This window comes from Akebia trifoliata, chromosome 12 (assembly GCF_017979445.1).
Source record: "Akebia trifoliata isolate Shusen 1 chromosome 12, ASM1797944v1, whole genome shotgun sequence".
In the NCBI taxonomy this organism is placed as follows: Eukaryota; Viridiplantae; Streptophyta; class Magnoliopsida; order Ranunculales; family Lardizabalaceae; genus Akebia; species Akebia trifoliata.
The window spans coordinates 2,490,013-2,510,754 of record NC_141386.1 but is presented as its reverse complement, the minus strand read 5'-3'; the positions used below and the strand labels follow the sequence as shown (position 1 = coordinate 2,510,754).

General features: G+C 33.8%; 2 protein-coding genes across 2 annotated transcripts; both read right to left on the bottom strand.

Annotated features, from left to right (window-relative positions):
* Window positions 1–3,210: 3,210 nt before the first annotated feature.
* LOC147388582 (WD-40 repeat-containing protein MSI4-like) lies at window positions 3,211–11,770 on the bottom strand. The gene is made up of 15 exons (XM_086419010.1): window positions 11,556–11,770; window positions 11,256–11,319; window positions 9,948–10,034; window positions 9,637–9,699; window positions 8,206–8,271; window positions 7,991–8,065; window positions 7,561–7,636; window positions 6,609–6,819; window positions 5,901–5,982; window positions 4,919–4,992; window positions 4,620–4,731; window positions 4,429–4,503; window positions 4,195–4,274; window positions 3,909–4,008; window positions 3,211–3,454 (listed from the first exon to the last, which is right to left on the bottom strand). The coding sequence occupies exons 1-15, from the start codon at window positions 11,681–11,683 to the stop codon at window positions 3,353–3,355; spliced, it is 1,395 nt and encodes a 464-aa protein (XP_086275136.1). The 5' UTR covers window positions 11,684–11,770; the 3' UTR covers window positions 3,211–3,352.
* A 4,226-nt stretch (window positions 11,771–15,996) lies between these two features.
* LOC147388581 (uncharacterized) lies at window positions 15,997–20,180 on the bottom strand. The gene is made up of 4 exons (XM_086419274.1): window positions 20,093–20,180; window positions 19,904–20,010; window positions 16,391–16,469; window positions 15,997–16,296 (listed from the first exon to the last, which is right to left on the bottom strand). The coding sequence occupies exons 1-4, from the start codon at window positions 20,093–20,095 to the stop codon at window positions 16,249–16,251; spliced, it is 237 nt and encodes a 78-aa protein (XP_086275400.1). The 5' UTR covers window positions 20,096–20,180; the 3' UTR covers window positions 15,997–16,248.
* Between the last annotated feature and the right edge of the window lie 562 nt (window positions 20,181–20,742).

Below are 20,742 nucleotides of genomic sequence, written 5' to 3'. Positions count from 1 at the left end.
AACACATTGGCTCCAAAAGTTTGGGAGTTAAAGTGCCATAAGAATTACAATTCTTGGGAGTTAGTGATCTGAACTGTAAAATGAAATTGAATCGTGAGAATTAGAATTCCAACTTTGGGTTATATAATAAACGGTTCAATGGTATCGAAAGGTTTCTCCAATTAATGGTGACAAAGGAAGTTACAGTGGTCCAAAACGAGCTCTGTTTCCTAATATATAAGACCAATAGAGTTAAGACACGTGTTCAAATGATATCACGCCGTAGTCTGATGAAGTACGGACATTTCCATTTATACCCTCATTACTTTAAGGAGATGATTAGCCACATTTTGTGAATCAGAACGTACATGTCAACTTGCCTGCACAGTTCAAACAAACAATTAAATTTTGAAAAAAAAAATTATTACAAAATGAAATTACGAAAACGGGCATGTAAGATTTTGAAATTACTGCATTTTCATAAATATTTAATTAAAAAATCTGTATATGTTTAAGTATTTATTAGTTTTTAATAAAAATAGCTATTTATCGCTTTAGAAATTTATATTTATACCCTTTTTTAGAAAGATAAATTATATTTACAAAAAAGGCATAAAAGTAAAAGATCCATGATTTTCTCACTTGAAAATTTTCACTCTATCGAAGTGGCAAGAGCACAGAACCATAGATTTTTTCTTCAAGATGCACAAGGAAAGAGATCTAGGGTTCTGTGTACTTGCCATGTCAACCGAGTGAAAAAATTTGAGTCAGAAAATCATTAGTGAAAGTAAAATTACAAAAGTGATGGTACATTTATAGTAAAAGTAAATAAATATCAACATAGTATATACATATTTTTTATTAATATTTGAAATATATAATTAGACCAGTAATTAATAATTACACAAATACTATTTTAGTTTTGGTCAAACAACCTAAAAATAGTTGGGGTGTGTTTGATTGCAAATGGAAAATTGATTTTCATCCCCGTCTGAAAATTGAAGGTTGGATTTCATTTTCCTATAAAGCCCGTGGAAATCCATCTCCAAAATCTCTCTCTCTCTCTCTCCTTGTTTTATGTCAAAGGGTATCAACTCATCGATCTAGAGCTAGCCTTATAATCACACATCCAACCCCACAGAAGTCTTCCAACATGTAATAAAGTAAATCAAGAGACCTCCCAATTTTAAATATATGACTACAAATTGTCACTAGTTTTATAGTTGAGCCAACCGCTCAACCCCTTGGGTCTCTCTCTCCTCATCCTCCTCTCCTGTTTTGTTCTATTCTTTTTTTTCTCATCTATTTTTCCAAGTGCAATCAAAAGGTGGAATCCCATTTTTACAATGCCCATTTTTTAATTACCCTTAACAAACCCTTAAGTAATTTAGGCATATCCATTCGAATTTGGTGAATAAAATGGCATATCCATTTAAATTGAGAGATTGTTTTGTCCTATTGATGTAGTGCTCAAATCTACAATAATCGTCTCTTGACCTCTGTATACTCTAAACACTAAAGAAAATGATTTTAATGGGATTGGATCCTTTACAACTCTCTTTTTTTGTAGGGTTTTTCACAATTGAGAGAGCACTACATCAATAGGACAAAACAATCTCTCAATTTAAATTTGAGAGTTCAGTGGATGTCCATTAGCAAAGTCTTCGATCATACCAAAATAAGTTTTTTTTTCAATAAAAATAATATAAGCCTTGAAACCTAAAGGACAAAGGGTTTTTTTTTTTCTCCCCTCAATGTGACATTTTTTCAACTATGGTAGAAGTGCTATAAGATGCTACAGAAAGATAGCACCAAAGAAGATTGGAGCACAATTTAAAGGTCCCCTCTGTTCAGCACCCAACAAGAAACACTATATTTGGGTTGAAATTCAGGATTATTTGTTTGAGGATCAAGAAAAGGGTATTTAGGTAATTTTAAATTTCTCTCTGATTAAAGACTGTAGTCAAGGGACATGCCTGGATATCTCAAATATTCACCAAAACGTGGAGAGCTAAATCTTAATAATCCCAAAAAGAAAATCTGATGCTACAACGCCTACCATATTAATTTGGTCTCGAGATTCTAAAGCCACTCAATTTCTGAAAATGTGTGAACGAAAGAGACTTCTGTTTAAATTTAAGAGTTGGTAATGCATTAGTAAAAGTTGGTGTGGCAATAGAAGCTCTCTGAAATTATTGAAAATTAAAAATATTTAATAAGGGGCAACGATATCATGGACTCGGGGTCATGGGTCATCCCATAACTCCATTATCAAAAATCTGCCACGTGCAACGCCCCCCTAGGTCCACTAACTCTTCAACTATTGTCTCATTCTGTTGGACCCACACACCCAAAGACCGGGGCCTGATTGATGATTTTTAATTTTGGATTTAAGCACTGTTCTTAAGAGGACTAATTTTGTTGAAAATAAAGTGGATAAATATGATAATGTATTTTTCACTAAATCCATATTCTTCAAGAAATTTTTTTGTCTTGATGGAAGAATATTCTTGGAAAAATTAATATCTCCTCCGCTGTTCTACAAAAAAAATTGCCCTGAAAATTGAAAACTTTCCAAAACAGTAAACTATTAATTTCAATTTTAAAAAATGATAAATTATTATTTTGGCATTAAAACATTTGGGTTAAAGTGGGAAAACATTCACTGTTTTATAAAGCAGAACTATTTTTAACTGCTTTATTGAAATTAAACTGGACAAAACATTTATTATTTTATATAAAAAACATTTTTAAAAGAGTTACTATTACCACACCAACTTTTACTAATGACACACCAATTCTTTATATAAAGCATCAAATAATTGCACAGAGTTAGTGTGGCATTAGTAAAAGTTGGCGTGGCAATAGTAACTCTAAAAAAATCCCACTTTACCCATAATGTTTTAATTTCAAAATGATAATTTACATTTTTGAAATAAAAATGAATAATCTAATGTTTTGGAAATTTTATAAATTTCAAAATGAATGATTTTCGAACGCCACACCCCCATCACAGAACTGTAGATCATTTGCCCCAGGATATGCATAACCAAATATCTTTTTGTTGTGTATCCCAAAGCAAATGATCTACAATTTTCTGAATTTTTAAATACCCTCTCCATCCGAAGGATTAAAAAAAAGATGCTCTTGTAAGAATGAAAACCATCATAATCACTAGAGAAAGTAAACCAAATTGTAACCATGCACCCATTTAACTACCAAAGCACACTAGAAAAAATCATCTCTAATCATGTCGAGAAAAGACAATCGTTAACTTCTTTTAAAGGAGAAAGCAAACATGTTCTCGAGGACCTTGCCAAAGAAGACAATGAGTGTCTCATGGCTCCACAATTTTTCTGAAAGTGCTTACAATTCAAGAGCTGGACGAACATGTGAGTATGTGAGACTTGAAATTCTCAAGCTCAGCCAGGACTTCCTCCTCTGGCCTGTAAATCAAATCGCTTATCCGCCATATCTGCTCAAAACATCATATAAACCGAATACAAAAGCAGTCAACAGTTAGAAAGAACAATATAACAAATTGGATAAAACTTGCAATGTCAGGGCAGGAGAATGGGGCGGGCAGTCTCCCCTGCCTCTTTCGTACACATGAAACACATTTAGGGTTCCAGGACCAAGGAGATTTTCTGGGTAAAAAACTGACACAACCAGGCGATCTTAGAGATCCGATACTGCTCTGGACCATTTCCCATATTTTTCGTAACCATAAAAAGATAGATTATTTGATTAGCATCGCCTAATCAAAGATAACTTTTCTTTTCTTTATTACATTGTTTATTATTAATACAAATCTAAATAGTATGAAGTTAAGCAAGAGAGAACTTGCAGCTACTATTAGACTTGTGATGAAGTCATTTTGTATGGTATACTGAAAAGAAAGCGGTAGGAATAAGTAAAATTGAAGTTACCTGTAATGTTCCACCTCCACCGGTACTTTCACAATCATCAGACACACTAACAATTGTCCATGGATCAGATGGATTCCAATGGAAATCAACAACTTTATCCCTACATGCATACACCAAATAGTTAATAATTGGTCAACAAATAAAAGCAGGACGAACTCCATCAGAAGATAAACATCACATGTCCATGACATATATGAAATTACGTAATGAGCACCCTCCGCAAAGTTAAAACATCACCAAATTCTACACTAGAAGATATTCAGGAACAAGGTTTGTTTTTTCGTACCTGTGGCCAGCATGTTGGAAGAGTAAGCCTGGAGTATATGGCATCATCCTTGTTCCAACACGTTCTTTCTTTTTACCGAACTGGAACACAAGAAGTAATTTTAATTTTAATTTTGAAATATAAAGGGGGGACATTGTTTGTTTCGTGATTGTGTTGATTTTCAAGATAAACTTGTACACTTGAACATGATCTGAGGATGGGGAAAGGTTGTAACATGTCTATAGATTGCTATACCTTATCATGATCCCAAATATTTAAGAGACCATCCTCTGCAGCACTTCCAAAAACAGACGATCTGTCTGGACACCACTGAATAATAAATGAATTTTCAGTTAGACAAAAGAAAGGAGGTGAAAATCCAAGCATCAATACAGAATTACAATGCAATCGTAAGGAAGAGATAAGCCAAGAAAATTATCCCATACCTGTACACAAAGAACAGCAGCTTTGTGACTTTCAAATTTATAGATTGGTGACCCAACACCTCCAGAAGTGAGGTTTCGGCGATCAAACATGTGAACGGAATTATCGGCCGACCTGAAGTAAAAGAATGAAGAATAGAAAATAACCAAAAATGCTGTATAAGCTTCTACATCTATTAAAATTAGGCATATAACTAGGTCAGGAAACAATAGCATTATACATTTATGTACTTCTATTTGCAAATTCTAGCTGATAACAACATGTCTGCAACAAGAAGAAAACATTGATAGAACTCCCATACCCAGTTAGAATAAGGTTTACATCATGAGGGTTCCAATCAACACAGTGAAGATCAGCATTATGAGCTTTCTCGACCTGCCCACCCAAGATAAATAACACCCAAAACACATCAGAATCAAAAGGAGGCATTGTCTAATAGAGAATTGTGCATATCAGGATAGAGAAACTTTTATTGACCGTTACCAAGGTTAACTACATGAAAAAATACAAGAGAAAAATGGGGGGAAAAAAGAAAAAAGAAAAAAGAAAAAGAAAAAGAAAAAGAAAAAGAGGGGTAATGACTTAGATTTAAATAATGTCTGAGATACTAGTCTGATGTTATCATTGTCATAGTCAATCCTTGTCAGCGCTACAGTAAAAGAATTTTCGTGGCACAACAGAAACATCGTTCAAATTAAGACAACATATACGATTCAAAATAAAGACCAGCACTATAAACACTTACTTCCTAAACAAGAAAATGATCACAATTCTGTAACTTAACATGGATATGGTGCCAGACACCAACCTAAGAAACTGATGTTCCAATACACCAGCATGGTTTGTTCCATGTCTATGAGAGATTTTTAATTAAGTAATTTCATATGGTGTACAACTCAATGGAAAATTGTATATACATATGCTGAAAACAAGATACAAAAGGAGAAAAAAAAAGACAAAATATAGAGGATAAATTACAATGTGACTAAACTGTTTTTGAGATATGAACACACTTTTCTCTTTTTTTTATGAATACATGAACACACTGGTGTTAACATCGACAAGTGAAAAATTTCAGAAAAAAGAGTATCCATCCACAGCAATGTGGAAATCAACTGTAACGGTTTGAGTGAATTCACATCTCATGATATGACTAATGTTCGCAAATTTATATTTTACAGTATGGTACGTGTACTCATGACCATATTTACTAGGATGAGTGTCAAGCAGGAAAGGAAGTCAAGTAGATTTTGGGATGAAGAGAAAAAAAAAAGGCACATAACCTTGATCGTTGGATTAGAGCCAGTTCGAGCATCCCATAGAATAAGGCAAGAATCGTCTCCTACGCTGCAAAACTCCTGTGCACTTCAGAACAATAATAATAATAAAAACAAGTGTTAGCCTGTGAATGAGTATTAAACCAGATTCAAGCTTTCAAATTCTTGCTGCTAAAAATTAGAAAGGAAGAAAAAAAGAGCTGCTATTGGCACCCCAACTTTTACTTATTACATCCCAATTTCTTAAATTATTTATCACACCCCAATTAAAGATTAAAACACACTATTCAAACATATAAAGGATTGGCTCAAGTTATTATCTCAACATTATAACACTCATTCAAATAATTTCAGTAGTTGCTTACAACTAGGATTAGGCCTATATAAAATCCAAAACCTAAAAATACAAAACTAACAACAACAAAATGAGAGCTTCTAATGGCACCCCAACTTTTACTTATTCTCAACCATTCAATTTTTTTTTAATTGGGGTGCAATAAGTAAAAGTTGGGGTGCCGACTGCAGCTCTCAAGAAAAACTAGGAAATTTGAGATGGATTCTTCTTTCTCCTCTACAAATTTCTTTCCAAGAAATGTGAACTACTACATAAATGAAATGTTCAAATAGATGACCGATCATAAGAAGCAGAGGACAACCATGAAAATTAGTTAGGGTCCTATGCTCAAAATGTTCGACTACGGTCATGCCAGTTACCTTGAAGGACAGAACTGCACATCTTCAACAGTATCCTCATGCCCATGGTAGACACCACGAGGTCCAACAGAAGAGCTATCTGCAGCTTTATCACCACCAACCTTTGACGTTTGTTTACTCCCAGAACCTGGGGATTTGGTGGACTCTGGATCTGTGGTTGAAGTGGAGATATGATCCTGTATACTCCACAAAACAACTGACTTGTCTTTCCCTGGCATAAGAGCACTGTCAATCAGAATAACGTCCGGGGAAAAAAGCAAATATCAAATGCTAAGGCGGGAAGAAAGACAACCAATTTTGTTCCACCAGGCTAAAGGACAAGGAAATGAGACTTTTGTATTCCAAAGAAGTTTTTTGATAATATAATATCAAAATAAATAAATAAAGTAATATAGTATACAAGTAAAATCATAAATTTTCTTGATGCAAAGTCACAACCATGGTTCAAAGTTTTGTCTGTTTTCAAGTATTCCGGGCAGAACATTTATCGACCAGGATCGGAACAAAATATTGACCCTGAAACATTGACTAATTCTGGAATGTTTAGATTGTCTCAGAATGTTCTGGTTGAGACCATCATGGTTTTTCTTCTGACCATAACACTATCTCAAAACAAGATATTAAACCATAATCACAACTAAGAATACAAAATTCAGTATCATGCCCAAGCATGATATTAATTAGCAATTCATGTTACACACAAATATAATGTGTTTAAATAATCTAATCTCACTCTAGAGATGATCAATGTATATTAGTATGCCTATGACATGGCTCAATAGTTCAAATACTATGACAAATAACTATACATGATAAAATAGCTTCATAAAAATAATGAATAAAAAAATAAAGATCTCATGATTTCCATATATAACATATTGTGCAAGTCTCCTTCAAAAAACATATTGCCAATGAAATCAAAGAAACTACTGAAAAGGAAGAGCTTTCTGACCTCCAGAGAGCACAAAGGGTTCAGTGTGGCACATGGCAAGCGCAAATTCTGCATTATCTTGATGCCCAGTTAATATCTGCAAGATAATGCTGTCCAAGGTTAATTGGAGCTATACAAGAAGAAGTCATTCAGAAGTAAACGCAGTTCTCAAATTAGATAATTAAAAAGTATAAGTCTTAGTCTTGTACCAAGACTCTAACAGGACAATAACTACTAAGACTATTTAGACTAAATTCTCAGCCTCCTTGTATTCTGTTTTCCTTCCTTTTCAATATATTATACTTTTTCAAAACAAAAAAAAGACTATTTAGACTAAATCTTTATCTAATATGTATCTGCTCAAGGATGACATTCCGTGAAGTTAAAATAAATCAGCCAGAAAGTTAATATAATCATGAATGAGTATATATTGAGCTTAGTGCAAATAGACCAAATCTGGACGAGAATTTGCAGCTCCCAAGACAGCATGACGATTAGGTTGAGCCTCAACATCCCAAATGAGAACCTGGTTTAAAAGTACCAAGAACCTTAGCCACATTAGACCAAGCTAACTTTATAAACTTTGAAATTAATAGAAACCAAGTTAATCTAACAAAAAATAATCATATAAATCAATTGAAAACATAGTTAACTAAGATTGCTTACATCAGGACTGTCAGTATGAGTGGCGACAATCTTACTATTCTGTGGCAATTCCCTGATTCTGTTCACCTACAAAGTAAAACATATATAAAGTGAGGCATTTCTCACCGAGCCTAATTAAAACAAATGCTTGAGATGCAAAATGATTGGAAAATAAAAGCTAAACTAATGCGGATGGCTATGTTCAAAACTCAATGATCAGTATTTTTATTTACAACTTCCAATTGATTAAGCTAATGGAAAAAAATAACTTGTCAAATAACGCCAAGTGCAAAGGATGCTGAAGTGGCTACGGTAGTACGTGAGGATTTAGGAAAGTATGAGAAGCACCCGGATTATGAAAGTATGAGAAATACCCCCAATTTGTTATGACTAGTGTCATTGGTACCTACACATGCCAAGACTTGATACAAGAAGAGTAAAATGCCCTATCACACAAGCCTAAAACATCATTGTCTCTTCCACAAGACAGCTCACTTGGGCTCCCTTTTCGCCAGTGAATCAGGTCCTGCATCAATGCCATATTGTCCAATAGAGGATCTCCTCCTCAAACCACTCAACCTTGCCCTTTGTCTTGTCCCATGCATCGATCAAATCCTCCTTACAAGTTCTCATGAGGCCAGGATATATGGTATGAGACATTAGTGTATGTGACATTATCGTGACATGTCACATGATCTACTTAGCATAGTATTTGTGCTATGTGTGATGACATTAAATCAAGACTAGGTATGCATGTAGTGATATATTAATCATGACAATGTGAACTAGCTAAGCCAACTTAGGGCTGTCAATGGATCGGGTTTGAATTGGATCAGGGTCGATTTGGTATCAATCCGATAAGGATCGGATTAGGGGTTTTTAATAGAACTCACCATTGAGATCCAAACCGATCCAATAACAATCGGATTGGGTCCAGATTGGACCAAACCCGATTTGATATACAAAATCTATATGAACTTTATGTATTTAAATAAATATATCATTTCTAACATTTTATCGGAATGGGTCTTTATCGGACTGGGAAATGGTCAATCCAGATCTGATTCAATAAGATATGAGATTGGATCCTTATCAGAATCTAAATAATCAATCCACACCCAAAATTATCAGTTTGAAACAGATCGAATTTCGGATCTGATCCAATCCATTTACAGCCCTAGGCCGACCCATGTCTATGTGGCCTTTTAGAGACTTGACTAAGCATACATGTGGTACTAATGCCATATAGCTCAAGGTTCAAAATTAGTCATCCAAAAAACACAAACCAAATGACAATTAATCGATCTTCATTCAACCAGTTACGTATACCAAACTCACAGCCTTAATCAAACAGATTCAATTAGCGCCTACTGGGACTACACGAAAGTAAAGGAAATTTTCAAGATTAGTAGAATGGAGGATACAAATACTAAATACAAGAATGGTTCATACCTCTCCAGGATGTATAATGGTTTTGAACTTCCGTACAAAAGGAGATCGCGCTTCTTCATTGAACTAATTAATCAGTCAATTAAATAATCATAAGTCAATGAAAATTGAAAGAAGCATAATTAAAGCATGATTCAAAATATCGGAATCTATAATTATCGGCCAAGACCAATATGAAACCAGATTGTATTGGAATATTTTGGTCACAACAGTAATGGTTTTTCAAATCCAGACGAGATTTTAAGCCTTAATTAAAACAAACAAAACGTAAACAAGACGAAAAGAAAATAAAGATTTAACCACGGCGACATTACTTGTGATATGTGCTCGGCAGCTGCCACCCTTGGTTTTACAACTTCACAATTTGCTATGACGAGAGTGTTTGGAACAGTACCATCAGTCTGAAGAAGAAAAAAATCAAATCAAATATCAACAGCAACTTTACATCAATCTATAAATGAAGTATAAGAGAACAATTCTTAGATCAATGGATCTAACAACAGTGTTCATGCGATCTCAGTATCTATGATGAAGTGTTTAATTTGATGGAACTTTAAGCATTAGAAATGCAGTATAACATGCAAGAGAACACGAAACAAAGCGGATCAAATGCCGAAACACATCAAGAAACAATGTTTACATCGATCCATAAATGAAGTATAAGAGAAGAATTCTTAGATCAATGGATCTAACAGCAGTGCTCATGCAATCTTACTATCTATTATGAAATGTTTAATTTGATGGAACTCTGAGCATTAGAAATGTAGTATAACATGCAAGAAAACACAAAACAAAGTGGATCAAAAGCCGAACACATCAAAAAACAATGTTTACATCGATCCATAAATGAAGTATAAGAGAACAAGTCTTAGATCAATGGATCTAACAACAGTGTTCATGCAAACTTACTATCTATTATGAAATGTTTAATTTGATGGAACTTTGAGCATTAGAAATGTAGTATAACATACAAGCAAACACAAAACAAAGTGGATCAAAAGCCGAACACATCAAAAAACAATGTTTACATCAATCCATAAATGAAGTATGAGAGAACAATTCTTAGATCAATGGATCTAACAACAGTGTTCATGTGATCTTACTATCCATGATGAAATGTTTAATTTGATGGAACTTTGAGCATAATAAATGCAGTATAACATGCAAGAGAACATGAAACAAAGCAGATCAAAAGCCAAAACACATCAAGAAAAAATGTTTACATTGATCCATAAATGAAGTATAAGAAAACACTTCTTAGATCAATTGATCTAACAACAGTGTTCATGTGATCTTACTATCTATGATGAAATGTTTCATTTGGTGGAACTTTTAAGCATTAGAAATGAAGTATAAAATGCAAGAGAACACGAACCAAAGCAGATCAAAAGCCAAAACACGTACGTAAATGAAGTATTAGAGAACACTTCTTAGATCAACGGATCTAACAACAGTGTTCATGCGATCTTACCAACTATGATGAAATGTTTCATTTAATGGAACTTTGAGCATTAGAAATGGAGTACAATATGCAAGAGAACACGAACCAAAGCGGGTCAAAAGCCGAAGCACATCAAGAAACAATGTGATTGAGAAATGGAGAAGATTTACAGTTCACTTGCCTGTTCAGAGAGGTAGAGACGCTGGCGATTCTTGTAGGTTGCTTGTTCTAGATGCGGACCCCACCTAATCAGACCAAAAAAAATTCATCCAAATTAATAAATTTGCAGAAACGATCTCTATTTTTTTTTCATCTATTTCTGCAACTAAATGCATGTTTAGATCAACTAGGGTTTCAGTTTCAGATTGTAAAACAAAGTACACCGATGCAAAACCCTAGTATAGGTGAGAAGTAGAGTCGTTGAAGAAGAGATGAAACCCTAGTTAGATAAGAGGAGAGATAGAGAGAGAGGTGTACGGACCGACAAGAGAGAGAAGGCCAGACGAGGTTGTGGTTAGCGAACCAGTCGTAGAGGATGGGAACCAGAGACTTCCATTGAGTGTACCTCTCTTCCACTGATGTCTGAACTGCTTTCCCTCTATCCCTCATTTTCTCTCTTCTCTCCTCTCTGCCCTCGCTGGCTCTCTTTTCTTTTTCCCGCTTAACACACACTCTCTCTTACACTTGTGAAATAAAAATGGGAGGGAAACAGACATGGCCATCCGTTATAAAGAGGCGTGCCAAGTGTAGCAAGGGGCTTTACGTTCTATTTGCACCCACTTTATTCCGTACACCCCACCGAATCCCATGAATAATGTGCTTCAGGTGGGTGCAAATAGCCTAGTCCTTCAGTAAAACCAATAAGTCGTAACTCGGACGATTTACAAATCGATTTAATTGTTTCAAGAGAGATTTACCGGACAGGCCAATCTGTTCCAATTTTATTACAAAAACTCCCTTACTTTATCATGTTTGTTACCTGAACAGACCTTTACTTTAGGAATAAGCAAGCATGACTAGATTAGTAAGATTTAAAATCTTACTATGAGTTGTTGGGCCCACGTGGATTATCAAATTGGCAATCCATTATGATTTTAAAACTCTGTTTTGCGTCTTATCTTGTCCATGCCAGATACTGAGTCGTCTCAGACGAGTTTTCCGATATGTTTGAGATGTTTTGTCCAAAAATTTCAAAAATGAATGTGAGATATTAGTCTCATTCTAAAAATTGACTTGTGCATTCGTCTCGTTCATGCCTAATATCGAGACGACGCGGACAATACATCTCATCTCAGATGAGTTTGAAACCATGAATCCAACACTATATACTTCTATATTTCATGGGAAAAGTCAAATTAAAAAGAAAAAAAATCTTTTTTGAACATGATCTAAGGTGTTGAAAATGGATAGCTATCAAACTCCCAAATTTAAATATAAAATTCAACAGTGAAAGCTACCTTTTTTCAACTTTTCACAAATTGACGTTGTTAGAATCCACTCCAAGGTATGTTGAGTAACAAATTAACACATCAATTTGAATTTTATGACATGGATCCCCAATTGAAGGTTCGTTGGGTAACAAACTTAGTAAAATAATGTTGAAGTGACCTCAAGATTTGACCTTGCATCGCACACTTGTGAAAGTGTATGGGAACCATAGATGCTTTTTCCTGAGATACGAGTGAAAAAGTATCTATGGTTCCTATTTACTTTCACGTCAGGGTGTGCGATGCGATGTGAGGTCTAATCTTGAGGTCACTAAAGTACAACTCAATTTAGTAAAGTAAGACTTCGAGTTGTCAGAACTCTAAAGGAGTTTTTGTAATAAAAATGCAATAGTCAGGTTTGTCAGGTAAATCTCTCTTCAATTAATTTGGAGTTTTTGTAATAAAAATGTAACAATCAGGTCTACGACCAAGTAAATCTCTATTCAATTAATATGTATGGATATTAAGTAGGCGTTTGGTAGGACTCCTTGGCTACTTCTGACTCTTGCGAGAAGTTAGAAGTCGTTTGGATGAACAACTCCTTCGAAGAGTTACTCCGTGTAAAAGCAAGAAATTACTCTTTGTGAAGAAGTCGAGAAAACCTATTTCTCAAAATTCATCTTGCGGGGAGTCAAAATCTAACGGTTCGTTTTACCAAAATACCATTAACTTTATTAATTTTCTATGAAAATATTCCTAATTCATTTGCCCTTAAATCAAACGAAAGAAACTTTTATTAATATTAAATTTTTTTTTTAAATTTTGAGTATAATGGATTTAAACACATTATATTAATATTTAATATTTAAAATATTATATTAATATTTATAGTTAAACACATTATATTAATATTTATTATATTATATTATATTATATTAATATTTATAGTTAAAATGTCAAAAACAATATAGTTTGAAGGTATATTATGACACTAAAAGACAGTCTGTCAATTTTTTTTTTAATATTATGTTAAAAATAGTCTGTTAATTTTTTTTTTTTTAATTTTGAGTATAATGGATTTAAACACATTATATTAATATTTAATATTTAATATTTATTATATAATGTTATATTAATATTTATAGCTAAAATGTCAAAAACAGTATAGTTTGAAAGCATATTATGACACTAAAAGACAGTCTGTCAAATTTTTTTTTTAAATTTTGAGTATAATGGATTTAAACAAATTATATTAATATTTAATATTTAAAATCTTATGTTATATTATATTAATATTTATAGTTAAAATGTCAAAAACAATATAGTTTGAAGGCATATTATGACACTAAAAGACAAAAAACAGTAACTGGTATAATATAAGGATATTTTGGTCTTTTTGTAGAAGTCATGAGAAGTCTGTATGGTTCTCAAACAGACATACAGACTTCTAGCACAAAAGTACTTCTGTCAGTACTTCACAGAGTTGATTGCCAAACGCCCTTTCTGCATAGAATTACTTTTCCAGCTCCTCCACAGAGTACTTCAGCTCATACTCTTTGGAACAGTAGTTCTGCTCCTGGTATCCAAACATGCCCTAAATGATTATTACTTTTTTTTTTCTTTCTATTATGACGTGGATTAATGGATGCTTAATTGCAAATCTTATTGTGCATAGATGACATTTTTTAAAATTTAGAAAGAAAAATGATTACTTATGATAAAAATCCAAAAAATTAAGTAGTTCATTTGATTGAATTTCATAAGATTAGTAGAGTTTTTCAATATATTGAGTGATTCATAATGAACATTAGATGAACCAATGTGATGGGTGATTCATAATGATTTTTTAGTTCCACTCCCTTTGGGATCAATCGTTCCAAATCGGTTCAAATGAATTTAATTAATATATATATTTAATGAATTTTTTTTCATTTTTATGGTGTCATGGTAGTGTTATCTGTGATGCTAATTACGCCATACTTCGAGGTTGTGACCTATACAAGTAAGTACATGAAGGGCCAAAGATCCCTTGACTCAGGAATAAAAATACATGATTCCAATCGTTTAAACACAAAATCCAATGGTTGATATTTATCCTCACGATAAGTATCTTCTTGATTTGTGTTATCAAGATACGCATAAATCTCAACTTTTGGATTTTGTATCTCAACAGTTGGGATCATGTGTTTTCTCATGAGTCATTCTTCATGAGCCAACGGATCCCAACCCGTAAATGAAACCCTCACATGCCAAGACACATAAAGGACACAACTACTAGAAAGACAACATGGGTGAACAAATACTCAAAATACACCTTTCGTTGATAACTCAAAACACTTTTACAAAACATTGCTTGCTTACAAGACACCTCCATACTGACTCCTACCCCTTTGGCCGTGTCGAGGGATCTGAAAGAAAAGGAGTAATCACACTACCGAAGGATGTGAGCACTCTATGCAGATCATCATCAACATCATCATATCTATTGTAAGCTGCTTATTTATTTTGATGCAAACCCTTCAAGAAATTCAAGGTGCCCTCTTTGAAGATTTTCCTAATTGGAGGGAAGTTAATAAGGTCTCCCTTGTCTTTCATTTGCTGTTTTTCCTATTTGTTCAATTACGTGCTGATTGTTTCATGTTCTTGGTAAGTCTCATCTACCTACTCATGTTGTTCTCTTCCCTTCTCTATCTTAACTAATCTTTTATCCAAAAAGGAAAGAGAGGGGCGGGGCACCAGAAGATTGAGCCCAAGCATGTAAGGCACAAGGATAAGACAAATATGAGAAGAAGAAAAAAACATTCATACAAATATTTATAAGATCACAGCCAAGCCAACATGAGCAAACTCTCTAAACCTTGGCCAGCTCCTACGCTCATCCCGTTACAAGGTTGTATTTCTATATAGGGCTGCAATCTGGCCAGGTAAACCCAGGCTCAACCCAACTAGCAGAACCCTCAACCTGACCATCGGGCCTAAGCTCACTAACCCAAGCTCAACCCCCAAGCTTGATCTTCTAAAATCGGGTTAAGTTCGAGTTAGCCGAGTTAGGTAATTTCGGGCAGGTTGGGCTCGTTGAATAAATCTAATTTCATGTTGATTAGCAAATAAATTTTATATTAAAAAATAAATAAAAATATATATAATATAAAAAAATAAAAATAAAAACTACTGGTAAATAAAATTGCATACAACCTTCAAATCTATCAGTGAGAGAATATTTAGACAAACCAGAGTTCACATTAATAACCAAATTGTACACAAGTCATAATAATAAGATGGAATAAAAAAAAGTTAAATAAAAATCTATAATTAATATAAAAATATTTATATATTAGTATATAGCATTGGGTTCGGGTTGAGATATTCTAACCCAGGTTCAACTCATTTTCTACATATCTCGACCCAAGCTCGCCCATCAATCGGATTGAGTTTAGGCCAACCTACCCAGGTTTCAGCCCTGTTTCTATATATTGCATAATACTGAGATGGACATATTTCAAATTGCCTGCAGTCCTTTCAATTAAAATTACCAAATTAAATATCTCAAAACATTTAATTCCTGGGCTAGTCATCTAAGTGTGTGGGGGTGGTACATTCTCAGCAGAGACTAAGAACAAATCTTCAACATGTCACATTCATTAATCATGAACAAGTTTTTACTAAAAATGTCAAAAATAGAATCACATTAAACCGATACTTTGATTCTGTTCGTCAAAATCTCCCTCCCTTTAGACTCCACCAGAATCAAACATAAACACCAGTGGCAAGTAGCAAGAATAAAGATCCAAAGCCCTGCAAAAGAGAGAAAAAGTTTCAGGCTTGGAAATGGACAGAGTCTCTCATAATGAAATGAGAAGAAAACAGAATTAATAATTCATCAAAGTACCAGGAAAAAAGATGCCACTGCTCCAGTAGTAAGCTCCTTGGCTATGCTGCGGCTTCTTCTGGACGAAGTGGCTTCATAGCTGCAAAAGGAACATTTTGTTATCCAAACTGTGAGATGGAAGGTAAGATAGGCCATCAAATGAGAGAAACAACATGCTTCAAAGACTTTCAGCACAGATTTCTTTTGTATAGTGCCACACTGTCATCGAAATGCCCATAATTTTGACAGAATAAATAACCTGTATTATAATACTTCGTACCCGGTCTTTGTCCATGTTTTATGAGAATGATGGAAAGCATAATATTTTAACTTCAACATATCTCCATTAAATATATCAAAATATTTCCATTTCCACAAGAATTGGTAAGAAATTCAACCTACAGTTTCTTTTTGGTGTATATTTAGGTGGACAACATGATTTACTTTGTGAATATTGATAATAATTTTTGACTGAAATAATCAAATTTCAAATATAAAATGCAATATTTCGAAAACTATTGATAGAATTTATAGACATAACAAAAATGACAAACTAATTGGAGAAAGGACGTGTAATTACACATAATATCCATGCATTAGTATGAACAAAGTAATTTACGTATCATCTCATTTTGATGTATTATAAGCATATGGGCGTGTGAGAGGCACAGTGTTCGATTCCCCGCACCTCCATTTACTATAATTGATCCTATAAGTAAATAGGAAAATTAACTGGATATATTAGTGATTATTCATACATATTTAAAATTAAAAATCTCCTTAAATCAGAACAGAAAATAAGATAAAATCTGAACTAAATAAAATATAGGCAAGCACCCATCTATTCAAAAGCATAAAAAAATATTAAGTGTGTAAGCTATAACAATTTTCAGGTCCATGATGTAGAGGTCAGGGAACTTAAATGAAAACACAACAAAAGAAAAATCGCCTCACGAGTTCAGCAGGATTAAGTTTTCCCTTTTTGTTTTTATTTTTCTCTCTTTTTTCATAAGTGCAGGGTTAAGGTTTCTAACAACTTGAAGATTTGATAAGGCTGGTGAGTCTAAATCAGCAGATTTTGGAAGGATTGTAAAAAATTCGAGCTATAGGGAAAGCGATATGCTTTCAGCGAGGCCCTTTAACAAGATTTGCTCAATTCTGAACTTTGGCCAATCAAATCTAGTCAACCCGCATAGAATGTGTCCACATCCTTGAACCACCTAGTTAAGATTGCAAAAAAACATGTTGGAAGAGTGTATGATGTTATTAACTAATAGAAACACTAAAAGATTTCCTAAAGGTGTTGGAGTGCAATTATCTGATTGGATTCTAGAACGGAAATTGATGCAGGATTATTATTAAATGCCCAAGGAAAATCAAACACAATCATCATGGATTAATGAAAAATATTAATTTATATGAGTTTGAGAGCGTGCTTGATGAGAAAGCAACCAAGCCAGTGTTTTTTTTTCTAGGTTTTGTAATTCTAAAAATGAAATCATATTGCAAGTATTGGGCTATTCTCATTGTCAATGATGATGCTATTTGTCATATAAATAAATGTTGTCAGATACTCCTTCAAAATGGACATGTGGGTTCTCCAAACACCATCTTTCCGACCCCAGAAAGTTTCCTGATTCATATTTTTTTGAAAAAACAAAAAAAGTAGAAGATAACCAATCCTGTGAAATTTGTTTTCCTTTTAAGCACGGTAAAAGAGCCAAAAATAGCAATGCAACTAGAAAAAATCCCAAACAAAGCATATTTAAGAGAACTATTGGCAGTATTATCTAAGAATTACTCAAAGATAAACCCAAGACAGCAACCACTGAACCTTCATAACTTTATAACTTCGGTGGTTATCCAACTATTCCGTATTTCAACAAAAAAGGATCCCCTTGCAATGACTCTTGGGAATAAATACACGTTCTTCTGGGTCCATAGAACAACTCTTCTTCTACGCCCAACTCTCCAATTCTTATTATTCAAGTAGTACTTGAGCAGCTTTCCATATGAGCTATTAGGCAAGCTAATTGTTACCAAAAAAAAAGGGGCGGCGGTCGATTGCCCTTAAAAATCGTGTTTTAAAATCCTTGATTTATGTTTATTTCTTTGTAAGTATGGTTTTACGAAGAAAGAATGAGGTAACCACAATCTAAATTAGGCCAAAAAACAGGAGGTCCCATTTAAACAAAAAACACCCCTTTGAACTCCACAAAAAGCTTACACCAGTAAAACAAAATGCCTAAGATACTAAATATCACTTCCTGAAGAGATTGCTTTTTTTTTATATAAGTAATAGATTGCTTCTATTCCTTCAAACAAGTTTGTTTCTTTCCTTCTGGATCCTCAACACCCATAAAAAGGTGATATGGGCCACATTTTTTATTCTTATTTTTTAAAAGTATACCTTTATTTCAAGAATGAAAAGAATTACAACAGACCATCAAGGTGAACCAACCTAAGAAACAAGAACAAAAAGCAAAAAGCAAAAACAGAAAATACTATCTCAAGCATAAAGACTCCCACCTCAAGACAAACTCCTCAAAAGGAACCCCCTTGGACTTACACCAAAAAAACAACAACCCGATAATATTTAGACAAAACTCCTGAAAAGAAGACTCGACTCCCGGAAAAACTCTACTATTCCTCTCCAACCAAATCCCACATAAGAGTATAAGACCTTAATCTGAAAACTATGGAATAATACTACAGTAGACATAGGAAAGACCCATGATGTATGGAATAATGAAGGAAAATGCGATTAAATATCCCTAATGAATGTGCAATGAATAATCAGGCAATCAACTGATTCACCACTTGATTTACTGAGAAAGCGGAGGTGAGGCATAGATAATCACCAATTTATAAAACAATTTGTGGTTAGAATTTTATCCAAAGCTGCTAACAAAATTATGAATAGCTAATCCTTGATTTCAGACAATTGAGTATACGTTTTCTTAGTGAACTTCATTTGATCGTGTATCACCATTTCCAAATCATGGGATTTTCTCCAGTAGGAAGAAGGTATCAAAATTACATTAAGAAAATACTCTTAAACTTAACATGAGATTTCCTTAAAATTTCTATACTGGATAATAAAATCGTGATTCATGGTTTACTTTATTCAACTTCAGGGCCTAATTGCCATTCTCACATTAGATATAATTTTTTTCAGAGATTTCCATACAAAAGATCATTTATTGGGGGCTAAATCATCAACGGAGATCCAAACATACACTTCAACTTAGAATTTTATTAAAAATCGCACAAAAATAAAACAAAAAACAAAAGATCAGAATTTTAAATCGGATCACAAAAATGTGATTCATGAATTACTTTATTCAACTTTCAGACCTAAACCATTTTCGCATTAGATATAATTTTTTCAGGGATTTATATATAAAAAGATCCTCTCTTTTTTTCTTTAAATCAGCAAAGGAGATCCGAACATTTTTTTTTAAATAAAAAAAAAAAAAGCAAAATTGGGGGTTTATCTGTATTAAATCCAGAATGTTAAATTGGATCGCTTACATGAAGAAAGAAGCGGAGACGACAAGACCGATTGCGAGCATGAGAACAGCTAGAGATGGAAACCAAGCGACAGGGACGGGACTCGTGATGGGTTTCGCTGCTGAAGCCTTTAAAATACATAAAATCAGACAAAACCCTAGAAATCTTAGAGATGAATCTGAGATGGGTTTCTGTTTAAAACAAACTTACCATCTCTTATGATTAGTGCGGAGACGAAGATCTGTCACAGTAGTTGCGCTGCCCCTCTTCTGATTCCTATGAGAGCTCTTTGACCCAAAGTCAAGCTTTTCTACTTAGAAGGGCTACCAATGGATTGGATCACACCCAAAATCCAAAATCCAAAATCGAAAATCCAAACCGATTATGGGCGTTTCGAGATCCAACAAGAATCCGATTCATTCAGACATCGGATGTTTTGAACTGCTCATGTCTTGTGCTAGCAATTGGGCCCTCCTTATACTGCTTAGGGCTGTTACTTAGGTGGGTTGGGCCGGATTGTGGATAAACCCTTGCCTTTGCCCAACCCGACCTCAGGCATGAAATGCTCGATCCGAACCCTACCCAAGTCGGGTTGGGCGGGTTAACACATTCCTCATTAACACTAAATAGTATAGTATTGGTAGGAGTTTATATAAAAGATAAGTGACGTGTAAAATAACTTAAATTTACAATTTTTTTTTTTTTAAATGTGTTTCAAAAATTTATGTACATCAAATTATAAGCAGATTTAAAGAGAGAAAAAAATAATAATAAGATTAACTAAAATAATTATTTTGATTTATAATAATAATTTTCAAGAAAAGAAAAACATTTAAAATTGTATTAAAATCATTGTATGA

Bases quoted from the DNA above. Each gene is read 5' to 3' on its own strand.
- LOC147388581 (XM_086419274.1), bottom strand. The intron at 16,470-19,903 runs GTAAGCGATCCA...TTCCTTTTGCAG, and splicing joins GTCTCCGCTTCTTTCTTCAT to CTATGAAGCCACTTCGTCCA. The intron at 16,297-16,390 runs GTACTTTGATGA...TCTCTTTTGCAG, and splicing joins CAGTGGCATCTTTTTTCCTG to GGCTTTGGATCTTTATTCTT.
- LOC147388582 (XM_086419010.1), bottom strand. From the start codon at position 11,683: ATGAGGGATAGAGGGAAAGCAGTTCAGACATCAGTGGAAGAGAGGTAC. The intron at 8,066-8,205 runs GTAAGCAATCTT...CTTTTAAACCAG, and splicing joins CTCATACTGACAGTCCTGAT to GTTCTCATTTGGGATGTTGA. The intron at 7,637-7,990 runs GTCTATTTGCAC...ATTATCTTGCAG, and splicing joins CAAATTCTCGTCCAGATTTG to ATATTAACTGGGCATCAAGA.